This window comes from Vulpes vulpes, chromosome 6, assembly GCF_048418805.1.
Source record: "Vulpes vulpes isolate BD-2025 chromosome 6, VulVul3, whole genome shotgun sequence".
NCBI classification, from domain to species: domain Eukaryota; kingdom Metazoa; phylum Chordata; class Mammalia; order Carnivora; family Canidae; genus Vulpes; species Vulpes vulpes.
Genome location: NC_132785.1, coordinates 45,965,659 through 45,982,032, shown reverse-complemented (window position 1 = coordinate 45,982,032; position 16,374 = coordinate 45,965,659). Strand labels below are relative to the sequence as shown.

The 16,374-nt window shown below is 40.7% G+C and overlaps 1 protein-coding gene and 1 pseudogene across 2 annotated transcripts in view; one reads left to right on the top strand and one right to left on the bottom strand.

Annotated features, from left to right (window-relative positions):
• Positions 1–7,617, bottom strand: part of CLDN10 (claudin 10) — a 124,976-nt gene extending 117,359 nt beyond the window's left edge. Inside the window, exon 1 of one of the 2 annotated variants that reach the window (XM_026003632.2) lies at positions 7,132–7,617. In XM_026003632.2, coding sequence (XP_025859417.1) covers positions 7,132–7,345 — 214 coding nt within the window. In that variant the 5' untranslated portion in view covers positions 7,346–7,617. The remainder of the gene's footprint in view (positions 1–7,131) is intronic. The other variant, XM_026003633.2, reaches the window with a different exon arrangement.
• A 5,887-nt stretch (positions 7,618–13,504) lies between these two features.
• On the top strand, positions 13,505–14,063 carry LOC112923746 (BCL2/adenovirus E1B 19 kDa protein-interacting protein 3-like pseudogene; annotated as a pseudogene).
• Positions 14,064–16,374: the final 2,311 nt, after the last annotated feature.

Below are 16,374 nucleotides of genomic sequence, written 5' to 3'. Positions count from 1 at the left end.
TTGGAAGCAGATTGATGGAACAGAAGTAATGTTCATCTGCCTACAATTGAGATGTGAGCTCTTACGCACTGAAAGATATATTCACAGTAATGAGAGCTCCCCTCCATGGTGAGCGTCTCTGCCTGGCATTGTATAAGACATTTGCCTATGTTGTATTGTTTAATCACCATTTAGCAGGTAAGAAAACTGAAGCAGAGGGAAATTAAGGCCTTTAGTTAGTACACTTTGAGTCCATTAGAGTCAAGTTCCAAGCTCTAATCAGGAAGGATTTCTCAAAATTTTAATCTGTATGGGAGACAGACACCTGGAGATGTTAAAACGCAGACTTTTTTTTAAAATGCAGATTTTGATTCAATAGGTCTGTGATTCAGAGCCGAGATTCTGAGTTTCTAGCAAGCTCTTAAGTCAAACAGATGCTGCTGCTTTGAGGACCATACATTAAGAAGCAATGGGGATCCCTGGGTGGCTCAGTGGTTGAGCGTCTGCCTTTGGCCTAGGGTGTGATCCTGGAGACCCGTGATTGAGTCCCATATCCGGCTCCCTGCATGGAGCCTGCTCCTCCCTCTGCCTGTGTCTCTGCCTCTCTCTCTCTCTCTCTCTGTGTGTGTGTGTGCTTGTGTGTCTCTCATGAATAAATAAATAAAATCTTAAAAAAAAAAAAAAGAAAAGAAGCAGGGTGCCTTTGGCCCAGGGTGTGATCCTGGAGTCCCAGGATTGAGTCCGGCATGGGGCTTCCTGCATGGAGCCTGCTTCTCTCTCAGCCTCTCTGTCTCTCATAGATGAATAAATAAAATTAAAAAAAAAAAAAAAAGAACAAGCAAGACTCTAGGTCATTATGTGTCTTGAAAAATGCCTCTTGCACCTCATCATAAAAAATACACATGGCTCTTCTCCATTTAAGCACTTCCCCAGAGATGTCGCCCTTTGCCAGAGCTTGGTGACACACAGGAGATCCCCTCTGTCTCTGTTTAATGTTACAATTTAACTCCATGAAAATTTTCTTCCATTTGTTCAATTCGCAAACCTTTATTGAGTGGCTGCTAGGAGCCAGCCAGAGTGGTGGGTACTGAGGATACCAGGATAAATAAAATAAGGTCCTATAAGCTAATAAAATAATCTCCAGTGCTTACATTAAAAAACACTCTGCAGCCTACAGACAGATTTCCAAGTCGAATCATGGGTGTTTTGGCTCTAGCACCCACCTTCCCCACAGCACAGGCACATTTTAGTCCTAAACCTTCCATTTCTCAGGGCATAGAGACAATTCTGTGGTGTCTCATCTTGTCCAGATTCTACTGTGAAAATACAATTCACCGATCCTGCATCAATATGCATTTTAAATTATGCCATTTTTTTTGCTGGGACAAAAACATGTTGAATTTGGAGGGTGAAAACTGCCAAAGACAAAACTTGAGTTTTTCTATATGATTTTAAATAACTTTTTAAAAAATTTTTATTTATTTATTTTTGATAGTCACAGAGAGAGAGAGAGAGAGAGAGAGAGAGAGAGAGAGAGAGGCAGAGACATAGGCAGAGGGAGAAGCAGGCTCCATGCACCGGGAGCCCGGCGTGGGATTCAATCCTGGGTCTCCAGGATTGCGCCCTGGGCCAAAGGCAGGCACCAAACCGCTGCGCCACCCAGGGATCCCGGTTTTAAATGACTTTTGAGGCACAATGAACATGGCAAGAAAATAAGTCTAAAATTAAAATTAGCTTTAATTAATGAAATCAAATCTAAGAAAGCAGTCAGAATCTTAGCAAACGGACACCTCTCCCGAGATGAAAGGTAAATGCCTTCCAAGAGTGCCAAGGTCTACCAAATGTGTTATTTGTAAAAAATTTTGAAAGGATTGAAATTATTAGAGTCAATTTTCCCTCACTGGCAAGGTCATTATTTTCATTTATTACTGTTGTTTGAGATTTATTTACTGTTACTTAATCACAGACTAAGGCACACATGTCAACTAGCAAGAAATTTAGTTATGACGTCCCATGGCTCCCAGCTGTTCCCTATATATGACTAAACACCATAAAAAACTTCTTTTCTCTATGGAATTCCATTCCTTTACCCCCATATGGCATGGCTATTAAGGGTATGGGGGGGGGGGGAGGAGATAGGGAAGGATGAGAGAAGAAGATTCATGTTCCTCTAGGCAACCAGCATCATCTGACTGCCAGCTTTCAGAATAGTGTTTGGTTTCATTCCAGTGAAATCCTGGCACCTTTACTTGGTCATTATTCATTGAGTCATTGGAGGTCATTTAAACCTATCTCCACCCAGATAGGATCAAGAATCCACAGATAAGATTCTAAACAGAAACACAGGAAGCCAGCTAAGATAATAGATAACGGGCAAAAAAGAAGGGCTAATCTCATGAGCAATTATCTTAGAGGAGCCTTTTATAGTTCTAATTCTTCCCTGAACTACAGTAAGGTGGTGAAGCATTGCAAAGCCCTGAAACTGAACGTCAGGTTGACAGGTATTTCAAGGGACTCTTGGAGTCCAGCTTTACGGAGAAAGAAATTTATGAATGAGACCCAGAGAGATTCATTTGCAAAGTCAAGATCTTGCAGCTAGTTAATAAAAGAGTCAGAGTTTCAGGGCGCCTGGGTGGCTCAGTCGGTTAAGGGTCTGGTCTGCCTTCAATTCAGGTTGTGATCTCTGGGTTCTGGGATGGAGCCCTGCAGCAGGCTCCCTGCTCATTTGGAGTCTGCTTCTCCCTCTCCCTCTGCCTGCTGCTCTGCCTACTTGTGTGCGCGCTCTCTCTCTCTTTCTGTCAAGTAAATAAATAAAATCTTTAAAAAAAAAAAAAGTCAGTTTGAAGTGTGATCCACTGATTAGTAATTCAGTGATCTTCCTTTTTGTTGCCTGAGTCCTTGTCCTAAATCACTCAATTCACAACACTGTGGCCTTCCTCCATGAGTACAATTTTGCCCTCGTCAGGAACCATCTGTCTCGTTCATTATTTTGGTGTTCAGCGATGTTGCAAATATCTACCCAGAGACCACTATGTGCCAGGAGCTCAAGGAGAACCTCACAGTCCAGGTCCCTGTCTTTGAGGTAACCGCAATGCAGCTTCGGTCCCTCCTTGTAGCAATGCTTTCTGGACCCAGCCTTCTGTGTCAGAAATCACTGCTTTCCTCCCTAAGAGAGACTCTTTGCTTTCATAGTTGAAATGTCCCTATTTACAGTGACACAAAAGAAGAACAAGCGATGCCTGGGTGGCTCAGCAGTTGAGCATCTGCCTTCGGCTCATGGGATCCAGGATTGAGTCTCCCATCAGGCTCCCTGCGAGGAGCGAGCCTGCTTCTCCCTCTGCTTGTGTCTCTGTGTCTCTCATGAATAAAATAAAATCTAGAAAGAAAGAAAGAAAGAAAGAAAGAAAGAAAGAAGAAAGAAAACTCAAGTAGCTTGCAGGCCATGATGGAGATGGAATTACAAGTGTCCCTAGGGTGTCTTCCTGGAAATTCATTCCATAGAACTGTAGTCAAAGAGGGTCTGTACTTTTCACCATAATTATAAATGTTCCCTGTCCAGAAAGGTGCTGGCTTACATCAAATCTTTAAAGGCACTAGGGATGGAATGCCTGGGTGACTCAGTGGTTGAGCATCTATGCCTTTGGCTCAGGTTGTGATGCTGGGGTCCTGGGATGGAGTCCCACATTAGACTCCCCACGGGGTGCCTGCTTCTCCCTCTATGGCTCTACCTCTCTGTGTGTGTGTCTCTCATGGATAAATAAATAAAATCTTTTTTAAAAAATAAAGGCTCTAGGGATGCCTGCGTGGCTCAGTGGTTGAGCATCTGCCTTTGACTCGGGTCATGACCCCAGGGTCCTGGGATCAAGTTCCACACTGGACTCCCTCCAGGGAGCCTGCTTCTCCCTCTGCCTATCTCTCTGCCTCTCTGTGTGGTCTCTCAAGATTTTTTATTTATTCATGAGAGACACAGAGACACAGGCAGAGGAAAAAGCAGGTTTCCTACAAGGAGCCTGATGTGGGACTCGATCCCCAATTCCAGGATCATGTCCTGAGCCAAAGGCAGACACCTAGCCGCTGAGCCACCCAGGCATCCTGTAAATAAAATCTTTAAAAAAAAAAATCTTTAAAGGCTCTAGGCACTGCTAACCTAAATGTGTCACTGAAACACCACAGCCATCCTGAGATATCTAAGGGAGGTAGCCACAAGAAGGTATGACTCTGGCAATGAAGTTACATAACCAGCAAGGCAACAAACAAACCAAAAACCTGGCAGCCCAGAAAGATTTTGTTTTTTTTTTTTTTCTTTCAAGGAGGCTTAATCTGGCCTAAGTCTAAGAAGATTTGTCTCAAATTGACCTCGTAGGCTTAAATAGTTTATTATTTTAAAGTGCAATATAGCCATTTTCATTCCTCGTTGGTTTCTGAGTTCTGTTCTCAATCTGGAATTTTTGTGACATCTGAGAGCCTACTGGCATCAAGGCTTTCCCGATACCCCCGTTGTTATGTTTTCAAACAGGAGTAAAGGAAAAGCAACCATCATCGTCAGCAATGATTCCGTGTGAATAAGGAAATCCCAGTGTGAGCCCCGGTTTCCTCCGGAAACATGAATCAGTGCTCCTGATGTTGAAAATAGATTTCTGCAGCAAGTTGTTTATTTTATAAAGATTGTGATTCAGGATGAAGAATGGGGATATATTATGTTAAATTAATTTTACACTGACAAAGCATTGTCAGTGGACCACGTTTTTCAGATTGCCTCTCATGTGCAGGGTACAGCAGATATAGAAACCATGATCATTAATATAGAAAAACAGAATTAGGGCAATAAAATTTTAAGGGGGCAGGGATGATTTGGAGTACCACAAACTATATAGTAACTATAACCTCTTACTCGCTGTTTTCTAAGATGCATTTGGGGAAGTAGCTATTGGAGCCATACAGAAATCTACCACGGTTATTTAGTCTACTTTGGAACTAAGGCTGAACGTTAATTTTTCAAATAACCGAGTTTCATTAGAGAATAAAGAATAAAGGATAATAAGACAAAATATTTTTTTTTAAAAAGATGAACCCAGTAGAGGTGCCCTAGCTGGCTCAGTCAGTAGACCATGTGACCCTTGATCTCAGGATTGTGGGTTCAAGCCCCATATTGGGTATGGAGATTACTCAAAAATAAAGTCTTAAAAATTTGTTTTCTCCTTTAAAAAAAAATCATGAACCCAGTAAAGAACAAAGAACTACACTTACCCACATGACATATCTTCTACTTGCTGCCCAAGATGGGAGTGGGCCAAAGGGGGCCATCCAGAAGGAAGAAATATAGGAACATGCAGAATGACACTACTGGTGGCCATAACACTTTTTTCCTTTTACAATTTCACATTGTACCTAGTGAAACCTTCCATAGGAGAAGGAGCAGTTCTGAAATATCCCAAAGTAAGTTTACAAGTTGGAATTGAAAAGAAATATAGCACTAGTTCTTCAAATGGGTGCTTAGGAGAGTTCATTCTTTGAGGGCCTATGTGGGGTCTCCAAGCTCGAACATTTCCGTTGATTATCATTAGGATTCTCCTGGATTTAACTAAGTATTCTCTCTTTATCCTTTGGCATGCACTACACACTAATGACATGAATACGTGACTCAAGATCCCAGAAAATATTATGCTTTAGTAACTTCCTAGTTAAAATTTTCTTTCATTTTCTTTACTGGGGCCAAGGTACAGTTTTGCCATTTGGTGTGAAAAGACTATATTTTATAAAATACCAGAGGCAATTTCTAACATAATAAACCCACAACTTATGGCAGATTTGTAAACACCTCAAATAAGCAGAAAGCAGAGGTAGATAGTGATTCTTATAATGACATAAAAGCAAATAGCTGTTTCCCTGGAGGTAACCTGAAGTATAAAAATGCCTTTAAAGAAAAAAAAGAAAGGAAAAGAAAGAAAAGAAAAAAAAATAAAGAAAAAAAAGAAATTCCGTCTGTAAGATACATATACTTGTAATAGAGTTTCTAACATGTATAACGATAAAAGCTTGCTTACATATCTTTTGAAAAAAATAAAACCAAGTGACAAAAAAGCAGAGTTCAGGCATTTTCTTCCACTGACTACTTTTAAAATTCTTCTTGCTCTGCTATTGTACCATTAAATGTTATTTTTAAAAATAGAAACCCCTCTGTAAACATTTTTTTCCTCAGTACTATCCTTCTGAGATGCTTCTATCACCCTAAATGTATGTATATGTGTATGTGGATGTACTTCGTGCTCAGATGGCCTGAGGAAATCTAGGAATTTGGGATAACATAATTTACTGATGGCATGTGTGTATGTATGTGTGTGTGTGTGTGTGTGTGTGTGTATGTACTATATGTATATATACCTGTCTGTAAGATTCCTCTATGATGTGAGGAAATTAGAACTAGCTTTTAAAACAGTCGCTTCTGGGAGTGGCTAGGTGCCTCAGTCCCTTAAGCAGCTGACTCTTGATTTCAGCTCAGGTCATGATGTCCAGGTCCTGGGAAGGAGCCTGACCCCCAGGGCTCTGCACTCAATGGGGAGTCTGCTTGAGATTCTCTCTCTCCCTCTGTCCCTCTTCACACCCCCCACCCTGTACTCTCTCTCTCTCTCTCTCTCAAATAAATGTAATAAATCTTTAAAAACGAAAAAGTTGGACAGCCCGGGTGGCCCAGCGGTTTAGCACCACCTTCAGCCCAGGGCCTGATCCTGGACACCCGGGATTGAGTCCCACATCGGGCTCCCTGCGTGGAGCCTGCTTCTCCCTCTGCCTGTGTCTCTGCCTCTCTCTCTCTCTCTCTCTCTATCTCTCTCTCTGTCATGAATGAATAAATAAAATCTTAAAAAAAAAAAAAGAAAGAAAAAAAGAAACAGTCGCTTCTGCCCCCGTCCCTTGGAGTCTATCATTCGCATTAGGTATTTGTAAAAGATCCATGAAGTTAACTTTCCTTTGCCATATAAAATACATGATTTAATTCTTTCAGCCCACATTCATACAGTCATCCATCCTAGGCAATTCCTGGCACTTTTAATGAAGCACTCAGTCTTTACAGAATCAACTGTATGCAGCTGCTTCTGCACAGTGAGGGGAAAAGTGACATTTTACTTCCACCCCAAACAAAGCCATTATATTTACCTTCTACTTTGAAGATAGTAAAGTGCGGTCGGCAATGGAAAGAACCCAACGCGTTACCTGCGCAGTTCATCCACAGACCCTGGTAAACCCAAGTGGCGGTTATCACCGATGATGCTCGGGTGGTCACTTTCCACTCATTGGACGCGGTGGCCGCGACGAGAGCTCCAAACCCTCCGACGCCGAACACCAGAGCTGAGATCTGCGCCCTGGACATGTCGCTGTGCCTTCTCCAGTGACGCGGTCCAGACAGAAGGCTTCGGTGGGCTAGGCATGCAGCGGGCAACTAGCGCCCGGACAGGTGTCACAGCAAGTTAACGCGCATAGGGGACAGCATTTCATGCTCAAATGGCCTGCAGGAGTGCGCAATTCAGGATGAAGGCTGGTTTACCAATGGCATTTTAAAGATAGCCTAAGATGATCTTTCTAACTCCCTACACGGAGATTTACTAAAATTTCATAGATGGATTTTAAAGGTTTTGATTGTGCAGATTGTTCTTTCCTGGCACCATAGTTAATGCTTAATTTTCTGTTAGCCTGAAGCTTAACGAACCGTGCAACAGACAGATATGGCAAAGTACAAATTATACAGTAACAGTTAAGGCTTATTTGACCGATTGCTTTAGTCTCCACGTTCTTCTGAATCTTTACACAAATGGAATCGTGTTGCAGGTATTCTATAACCTGTTTTTTTTTTTTCACATGACATTACGCCTGGGAGATTTATCTGTGTTCAAAAATGTAGTTGTCGTTCATTAAACATTACAGCTGAAAGAGAGTACTTCGCTGAAGGATATACTATAATTTATCCATTTCCTGGGGGATGAAACATTTGTGTTGCTTCTCCTCCACCCCTTGATAATAGTTGGAACAACTGTAAATGTTCTTGAGCATTTCTCCTTGTGCACCTGCACCAGAGTTTCTCCAGGGTAATTTTAGAACTGCTAGGAAGTAGGAAGGAAGGAGGAACTACTCTTTCAACTTTATAGATAATACTAAATTGCCCTACTGAGTAGTTCTAGCAGGTTACCACCCCATGACCTTGTTGCCTTACTTCATAATGTGGTATTGGGGTGTTCTCAGATTTGCTGGGGGAGGGTTTGGGGGAGTGGGCTACTCTGATGAGTGTAAAGGTATCACATTATGATGACTATTTTGTATTTGCTGATTAATAATGAAGCTGAGCATATTATATATTTCTTGGTTCCTTGTGCTTTTGTCTACAAAGACATTTGTAGCTTTTGCTCATGTTATCCATTGAGTTGCTTGACTTTTTTTAATTATTTTATTTTATTTTTTTTGCCTGACTCTTTATAATTTATTTTTAGATATATATATAAAACAAACATTTATATATATACACATATATATCCTGGATTGTAATCTTTTTATTAAAAAACATTTTATTTCTTTATTTATTAGAAAGAAAGAGAGAGCAAGAGTACAAGGAGGCGGAGGGGCAAAGGGAGAGGGAAAAGCAGACTCCCCACTGAGCAGAGAGGCAGATGTCCAAGCAGGATTCAATCCCAGGACCCTGAGACCATGTCCTGAGCCAAAGTCAGACACTTAACTGACTTAAACACTCAGGTGCCCCTGGATTCTAATCTTTTAAGGATTATTCATGTTGCAAATATCTTTCCCCTGTTTGTGGTTTGTCTTTATTTGGCTATTGGATAAAGACTCTGAATTTTAATGTAGTCAAATTTATCAGGCTTTTACTAAATGATTTGTACTTTTGAGATCTTGATTAAGAAATCTTCCTCAGGGATGCCTGGGTGGCTCAGTGGTTGAGCATCTGCCTTTGGCTCAGGGCGTGATCCCAGAGTGCTGGGATGGAGTCTCACATCGGGCTCCCAGTGTGGAGCTTGCTTCTCCCTCTGCCTATGTCCCTGCCTCTGTGTGTGTGTGTGTGTCTCTCATGAATAAATAGATAAAATCTTTAAAAAAAGAAATCCTCTGGGAGCCCTGGTGGCGCAGCGGTATAGTGCCACCTTCAGCCCGAGGTGTGATCCTGGAGACCCGGGATCGAGTCCCACGTCAGGCTCCCTGTGTGGAGCCTGCTTCTCCCTCTGCCTGTGTCTCTGCCTCTCTCTCTCTCTCTCTCTCTGTCTCTCATGAATAAATAAATAAATAAATCTTTCAAAAAAAAGAAATCCTCCTCAGAGATAATAAATACATAAATACATTACCCTCTACTCCTATTTCAAAGTTTTAGCTTTGACATTTAAGTTCTTAAATCATCCAGAATTGATTTTTCTGTTTTATGATTTGGGATCTATTTCATTTTTCATTATGAGAACCCAAGTTCTCTGAATATACTAAATGGTCCCTTGTTTCTTATTGATTTGCAGTATCACTTCTATCATACCAGATATCAATATTTGCATGGTATGTTTATGGATTCTCTAATCTCTTCCATCTACCTGCTTGTCTGTTTCTGCACCCTTTCACTACTCTCTTAATTATTCTCATTTTCTAAATATTTCTTGAGATCGTGATTATTTTTCTTACTTTGGTCTTCTTTCTCAAGAGTGAGACTTTTTTTTTTTTTTAGCTTTTTGCTCTTCCTTTCATGTTTTAGAATAAGTTTATCAAGTTATACATGTACATACTTACTGGGATGTTAGTTGAAGGAAAGTAAATAACTTTACAAAGTTGAATTTTCCTGCTAACGAGTATCATATGTCTCTTCATTTAACTAATTTTTAATATCTTTCAGTAAAATCATATACTTCAAGTCTTGTTACATTTTTTGCTAGATTTTTTTAAAGATTTTATTTGTAAGTAATCTCTATGCCCAGCACGGGGCTCAAACCTACAACCCCAAGATCAAGAGCCACTTGCTCTGCCAACTAAGCTAGTCAGGCACCCTATACTAGATTTATTCTTAAACTTAGGACTCATTCTAACATCCATTTTATCTAACTATGATTTTTCCAATTCCCTTCTTGTATATACAGTTGGCCCCTGAACAATGGTAATTAGGGATGCCATGAGGTCAAAAATCCACATAAAACTTTTGACTCCCCCAAAACTTACTAGCCTACTGTTAACCAGAAGCTTTACTGATAGAATAAATAGTTGATTAACACATATTTTATATGCTATATATATCATATACTGTATTCTTACAATAAAGTAAGCCAGAGAAAAGAAAATATTATTAGTAAAATCAGGAGGAAGAGAAAATATTTTATAATACTGCACTGTATTTATAAAAAAAAAAAAAATCCACATGCAAGTGGACCTGCTCAGTTCAAACCCTTGTTGTTCAAAGGTCAACTGTACATATTATCTTTCTTCTTTCTGCATTTTTTAAGTTGAGGCTTTTTTCCACATTTCAGTTTTTCTACTCAATTAGAAGTTACACACTATTTGTATTAATAGTTACTCTAGAAATTTTAGTGCATATTTAACTTAATAAAATCAATCATTGTCTTTACTCTCTTTCTGAATAATATACAGACCTCAAGATGTTTTAAGGTTAATAACTCCTCTTCTGGTGATGTTATTACTTTATTTCTGTGTTTGATTTTTCATCTCATAGAGTTTTATTTCCACAAATACTAGCCCCATGCTTATTATCATTACTCATTTTTCTTTTTTTGCTTGCTATTCCATTTTGCTTCTCAAAACTTCCTTGTGAGTTTATTATTTTTCTTCTTCCTAAGGTCTTTCCTTGGGAGGTTTCTTTATGAGGGGCTAGTTACCTGTCTTAGTTTTGTTTGTCAGATAATTATATCTGTTCTGTGCTTGCTTTTGGTGGATAATTTTCCTAGGTATACAGTTATAAGGTGACAATTATTTTGACCCCAAACTTGGAAGATATAGTACCATTTTCATCTGGTTTCCATTTTTTTTAAAGATGTTTCTTTTTCTTTTTTTTAATTTTTATTTATTTATTCATGAGACGAGAGAGAGAGAGTGAGAGAGAGAGAGAGAGAGGGAGAGAGAGAGAAAGAGGCAGAGACACAGGCAGAGGGAGAAGCAGGCTCTATGCAGGGAGCCCAACATGGAACTCGATCCTGGGTCTCCAGGATCAGGCCCTGGGCTAAAGGTGACGTTAAACCACTGAGCCACCCGGGCTGTCCCAGGTTTCCATTTTTGCTGTAGAGATATCAAGAATTGGATTTGTCATTTCTTTATAGATTAATTCATGTTTCTTTTTGGCTGATTTTAAGATTTTCTTTGGTTTTCACAGTTTTGCTTTGACTTTCTAAGTATGAATCTTTTTTGGTAATCTGTGGGACCTACTGAACTTCTTAAATCTAATGATTCATATCTTTCATCAATTCTGGAAAACTCTTGGGCGCATCCTTCTGCAGATGTTACCTCTGCCACTAATTCTTTATCCCCTTTCTTAACTCTGATAAGATTTATTTTTGTTTGTCCTGTTTCTTAATTTTTCTTTAATATTTTTAACCACTTTATCTGTCCAGGCTGCAAGTAATTTGCTGTTAACCCATCCAGAGGCTCTAATTTCTAATACAATCCTGAAAGTATCTATAGGGGCACCTGGCTGGTTCAGTGGTTGAGGGTCTGCCTTTGGCTCAGGACATGATCCCAGGGTCCTGGGATCAAGTTCTGCATTGGGCTCAATCGCAGGGAGCCTGCTTCTCCCTCTGCCTATAGCTTTGCCTCTCTCTGTGTGTCTCTCATGAATAAATAAAATATTTTTTAAAAATGTCTAGAGTTTCTATGTTATCCTTTTTTGTACCTTCCTGTTTCTTTTGTTAAATCTTTTGTTCTTTAGTCATAATTTAAATGCCCTACTTTGTTTCTTTCTTTTTTTTTAAGATTTTTTTTTCTTTATGAAAGACACAGAGAGGCAGAGACACAGGCAGAGGAAGAAGGAGGCTCCTCACAGGGAGCCTGATGTGGGACTCGATCCCCAGACCCAAGGATCACGCCCTGAGAGAGGAAGGCAGATGCTCAACCCCTGAGCCACCCAGGCGTCCCGCCCTACTTTGTTTCTTAAGTATTAAAGGTAATTTATATTCTATATCTCATTATTCTCATATCTGCAGTTTTTGCAGGTTGACCTTTTTTTCTATTGACCCTCTCACTCATGGTGGTTTGTTAAAACACGTGCTTTGTGATTGTAAACTCATGTTCCTGGCAACTTTCTCATGGAAATATTTTGAGGCCTGAGTTAGATATGTGTTCCCCCAGACAGAATTTATATTTGCTTCTGCTTGTTGTTTAGGTGAGCTATCAACCCAGGACTACATTTTTCTTAAATATTTTATTTATTTATTGAGAGAGAGAGAGTACAAGTGGGGGAGAGGGACATAAGGAGACAAAGAGGGAGAATCAGACTCCCCACTAAACAGGGAGCCTGATGTGGGGCTCAATTCCAGGATCCTAGGATCATGACCTGAGTCTAAAGCAGACACTTAACTGACTGAGCCACCCAGGTGCCCCCAACCCAGGACTACTACTACTTTAAATTATCATCTTTTACTAGTCATCCAGTTAGTGTGAATTCTAGCCCTACATCCAAGTGAATGTCAGCTTGTGGTTAGGAATTCTCAGGTAACTTCTGTTTGTCCCTGTACTCAGATCCAATGTTGAGACAGGACTTTCCCCTACCATGGCCAAGGAGGGCAGTGATGGCGATGATGATGGGGGTGGTGAAACAGTACTTTTTAATTTTCCCCTCTGCAGTTATTACTTTGGGGTGGGAACAACTTTATGCAAAGTTCTCTGATCCAGACTACAGTGTTGCATAGCACTAGGATTCCCAGCAATGGTCAATTGGGAATTAAAATCTCGGTGACCAGGGATCCCTCAGGGTAGCCATTGGCCTCAAAGCTGGCTTACTTTTCTGTATTTGTGATTTCTCTCCATATTTTTGGCCTCTAAAGATTTCCTTTGCTTTCTTACCAGCCCAAATCTGCATTCTAAAATATTTTTCGGGGACGCCTGGGTGGCTCAGCGGTTGAGCCTCTGCTTTGGCTCAGGGCGTGATCCGGGAGTCCCTGGGATCGAGTCCTGCATGGGGCTCCCTGCATCCAGCCTGCTTCTCCCTCGGCCTGTGTGTCTGCCTCCCTCTCTCTGTGTCTCTCATGAATAAAGAAATAAAATATTTAAAAAAATATATTTTTCAAATATTTTTTCTAGCAACTGTAAGTGTTTTGTTTCAGGAAGGTTATATAGGAGATTTAATCCACTCTGTGCCAGGAATAAAGGTCACCAAATGTTATCAAGGAAATACTTGGTGTTGCTGCCTGAGACCCAGAGGCGGCCCTGCTGCGGCCACAGCACTTTCAGCAGCCCGACAGTGTCCTCTCATTTAGTAGAGCAGCCACCACCCCCGCACAACAACAACTGTGAGGAAGGCGAACAGCCTTTGCCCCCGCCAGGCCAGCCAGGCTCAACAGTTCCTGGGTGGAGCTACCCATGAACGGCAGCAATGGCAATGGTAACGGCAATGGGGAAAATGGGGGGCTAGAACATGTACCTTCCTCATCCTCTATCCACAATGGAGACGTGGAGAAGATTCTTTTGGATGCGCAGCATGAATCAGGACAGAGTAGTTCAAGAGCCAGTTCTCAAAGATGGGCAGATTATGTTTGATGTGGAGAAGCACACCAGCAGGGACCATAGCTCTCAGTCAGAAGAAGCTGCAGAAGGAGAGAAAGAAGTTGATGCTTTGAAGAAAAGTGTAGACTGGGTGTCCGACTGGTCCAGTAGACCTGAAAACATTCCACCTAAGGAGTTCCACTTCAGACACCCCAAACGCTCCATCTCTTTAAGCATGAGGAAAAGTGGGGCCATGAAGAAAGGGGGTATTTTGCCAGCAGAATTCCTTAAGGTGTTCATTCCGTCTCTCCAGCTCTCTCATGTCTCTCCAGCTCTCTCATGTTTTGGCTTTGGGGCTAGGGGTGTGTATTGGAAAGCGACTGAGCACACCTTCTGCCAGCACCTACTGAAGGAACAGCCCTGGGAAAGCGTGTGACCAGTGAGGTGCTGTATTGTCACAGTAGTTTATTTGAACCTGAGACCATTGTAAGCAAGACTCAACCTACCACCTTATTTTTACATATCCAAGTTCCAGTAACTCTCAAATCCAGTATTTTATTCAAACTCTGTTGAGGCATTTTACTAACCTCATTCCCTTTTTGGCCTATAAGACACTTTAGAATTTCCTAACAGAGTTTACTGTTATTTAGAAATTTGCAAGGGCTTCTTTTCCACAAATGCCATCAGCAGATTATGATTTTGTCAACAATGCTATTGTCTCTTTTTAGTGCCACCAGACTTAGACCTGCCTCGTTCGTGGTATAAATTTTACTCTTGCAAGATGGCTACCATCTCTCTCTTAAAATGAGTTAGCAAATGATAGAACAGCTTTCTTGTTACTGTTTTGTTTTGTTTTTTTTCAAGACAAAGCAAGCTTCCCTAAGCTTGAATTTATAGTTGTTTAAAAAGAAAACAAAATAAGACACAAGAAAAAAAATACCTGGGCAATAAAAAATTATTTTAAACCAAAAAAAAAAGGGAAATACTTATGTTGAAAAATATCTCTAAAAATCAAATAATCTGGGACACCTGGCTAGCTTAGTCAATAGAGCATGTGACTCTTGATCTCAGGATTGTGAGTTTGAGCCCCACGTTGGGCATAGAGATTAGTTAAAAAAAAAAAAATCAAATAACCTGTCAGGAAAGAACAATAAATGAATCGATTCCAAATGAAAGGAATCCTGGAATTTCAGATTTGTGCAAATTTTGCTGTGCTACCTAATCTCAATTCATATTTAGCTTCTTTTGGAAATTAGCTACATATGGAAAGAGCTCCCTCTTGAAAAAAATAAGATAGTCTGATAAACTTCTCTTTCAGTACATTATATTTTTCTTCATCAATACCGTGAGTTAAATTCCCAGAAAAGGTATGCCTGATCCTACAATTAAGATGAAAATCCAGGGGCGCCTGGGTGGCTCAGTGGTTTGGCACCTGCCTTTGGCCCAGGGTGTGATCCTGGAGTCCCGGGATCAGTCCCACATCGGGCTCCCTACAAGGAACCTGCTTCTCCCTCTGCCTGTGTCTCTGCTTCTCTGTGTTTCTCATGAATAAATAAATAAAATATTTAAAAAATAAAAATAAAATACTTTTTTAAAAAAAGATGAAAATCCAGCAATTTAAAATGACCCCCCCCCCCAAAAAAAAACCCCACCTATTTTCTTATAGCATTAAAATAAGATTTCGACTAGAGGGGCACCCAAGTGGCCCAGTCACTTAAGTGTCTGCCTTCAGCTCAGGTCATGGTCCTGGGGTCCTGGATCTAGCCCCACGTTAGGCTTCCTGCTCAGCGGGAAGTCTGTTTCTTCCTCTCCCTCTGCTCCTCCCTCCAGCTCATGCTCTCATTCTCTCTCTCTCTCTCTCTCTCTCTCTCTGCTTGTTCTCTTTCTCAAATAAAATCTTAAAAAAAAAAGATCTCAGCTAGATTTCTTAAAACCTAGGAACATTAAGATCCACCTCTTTTGCTAAAATCTTGATTCCAGGGCTTAACCAAGGCACTGTAAAACATTCTTCTGAACAGCTAATAACTAGCAATAAAAATTAAATAATTCTGGGACGTCTGGGTGGCTTAGAGGTTAGGTGCGCCTGCCTTCAACTCAGGGTGTGATCCTGGAGTACCGGGATCGAGTCCCACCCACATCAGGCTCCCTGCATGGAACCTGCTTGTGTCTCCCTCTGCCTCTGCCTATGTCTCTGCCTCTCTCTTTCTGTGTGTCTCATGAACAAATCAATAAAATCTTTTTAAAAATTTAAATAATTCTGCCTATAAGTAGTTATTAGTCTCTTACTCTGTCTTCCAGAATTTTGTACACTTTGATTTCTTTTCACATGTAAATACATAGTGCAATCTCCTTTTTGACATCAAGATTTACAGGATTAAAATCTGAGAAACAAAAGAGATATACCACCTGGACGAATCTGAAAGTGTTCTGAGCATAGGACCACTTTTTTTACTTTAACATCCCCTGGGGAGAAAGGAAGAAATTACTTTTCTGGAAAATTTCAACCAAATTTTGTTCACTATCCCATTGTCAGAATTACTAAGAGGGACGCCTGGGTGGCTCAGAGGTTGAGCATCTGCCTTTGGCTCAGGGCGTGATCCCAGAGTCCCTGAATCAAGTCCCACATTGGGCTTCCTGCAAGGAACCTGCTTCTCCCTCTGCCTATGTCTCTACTTGTCCCTCATGAATAAGTAAATAAAATCTTAAAAAAAAAAAAAAAAA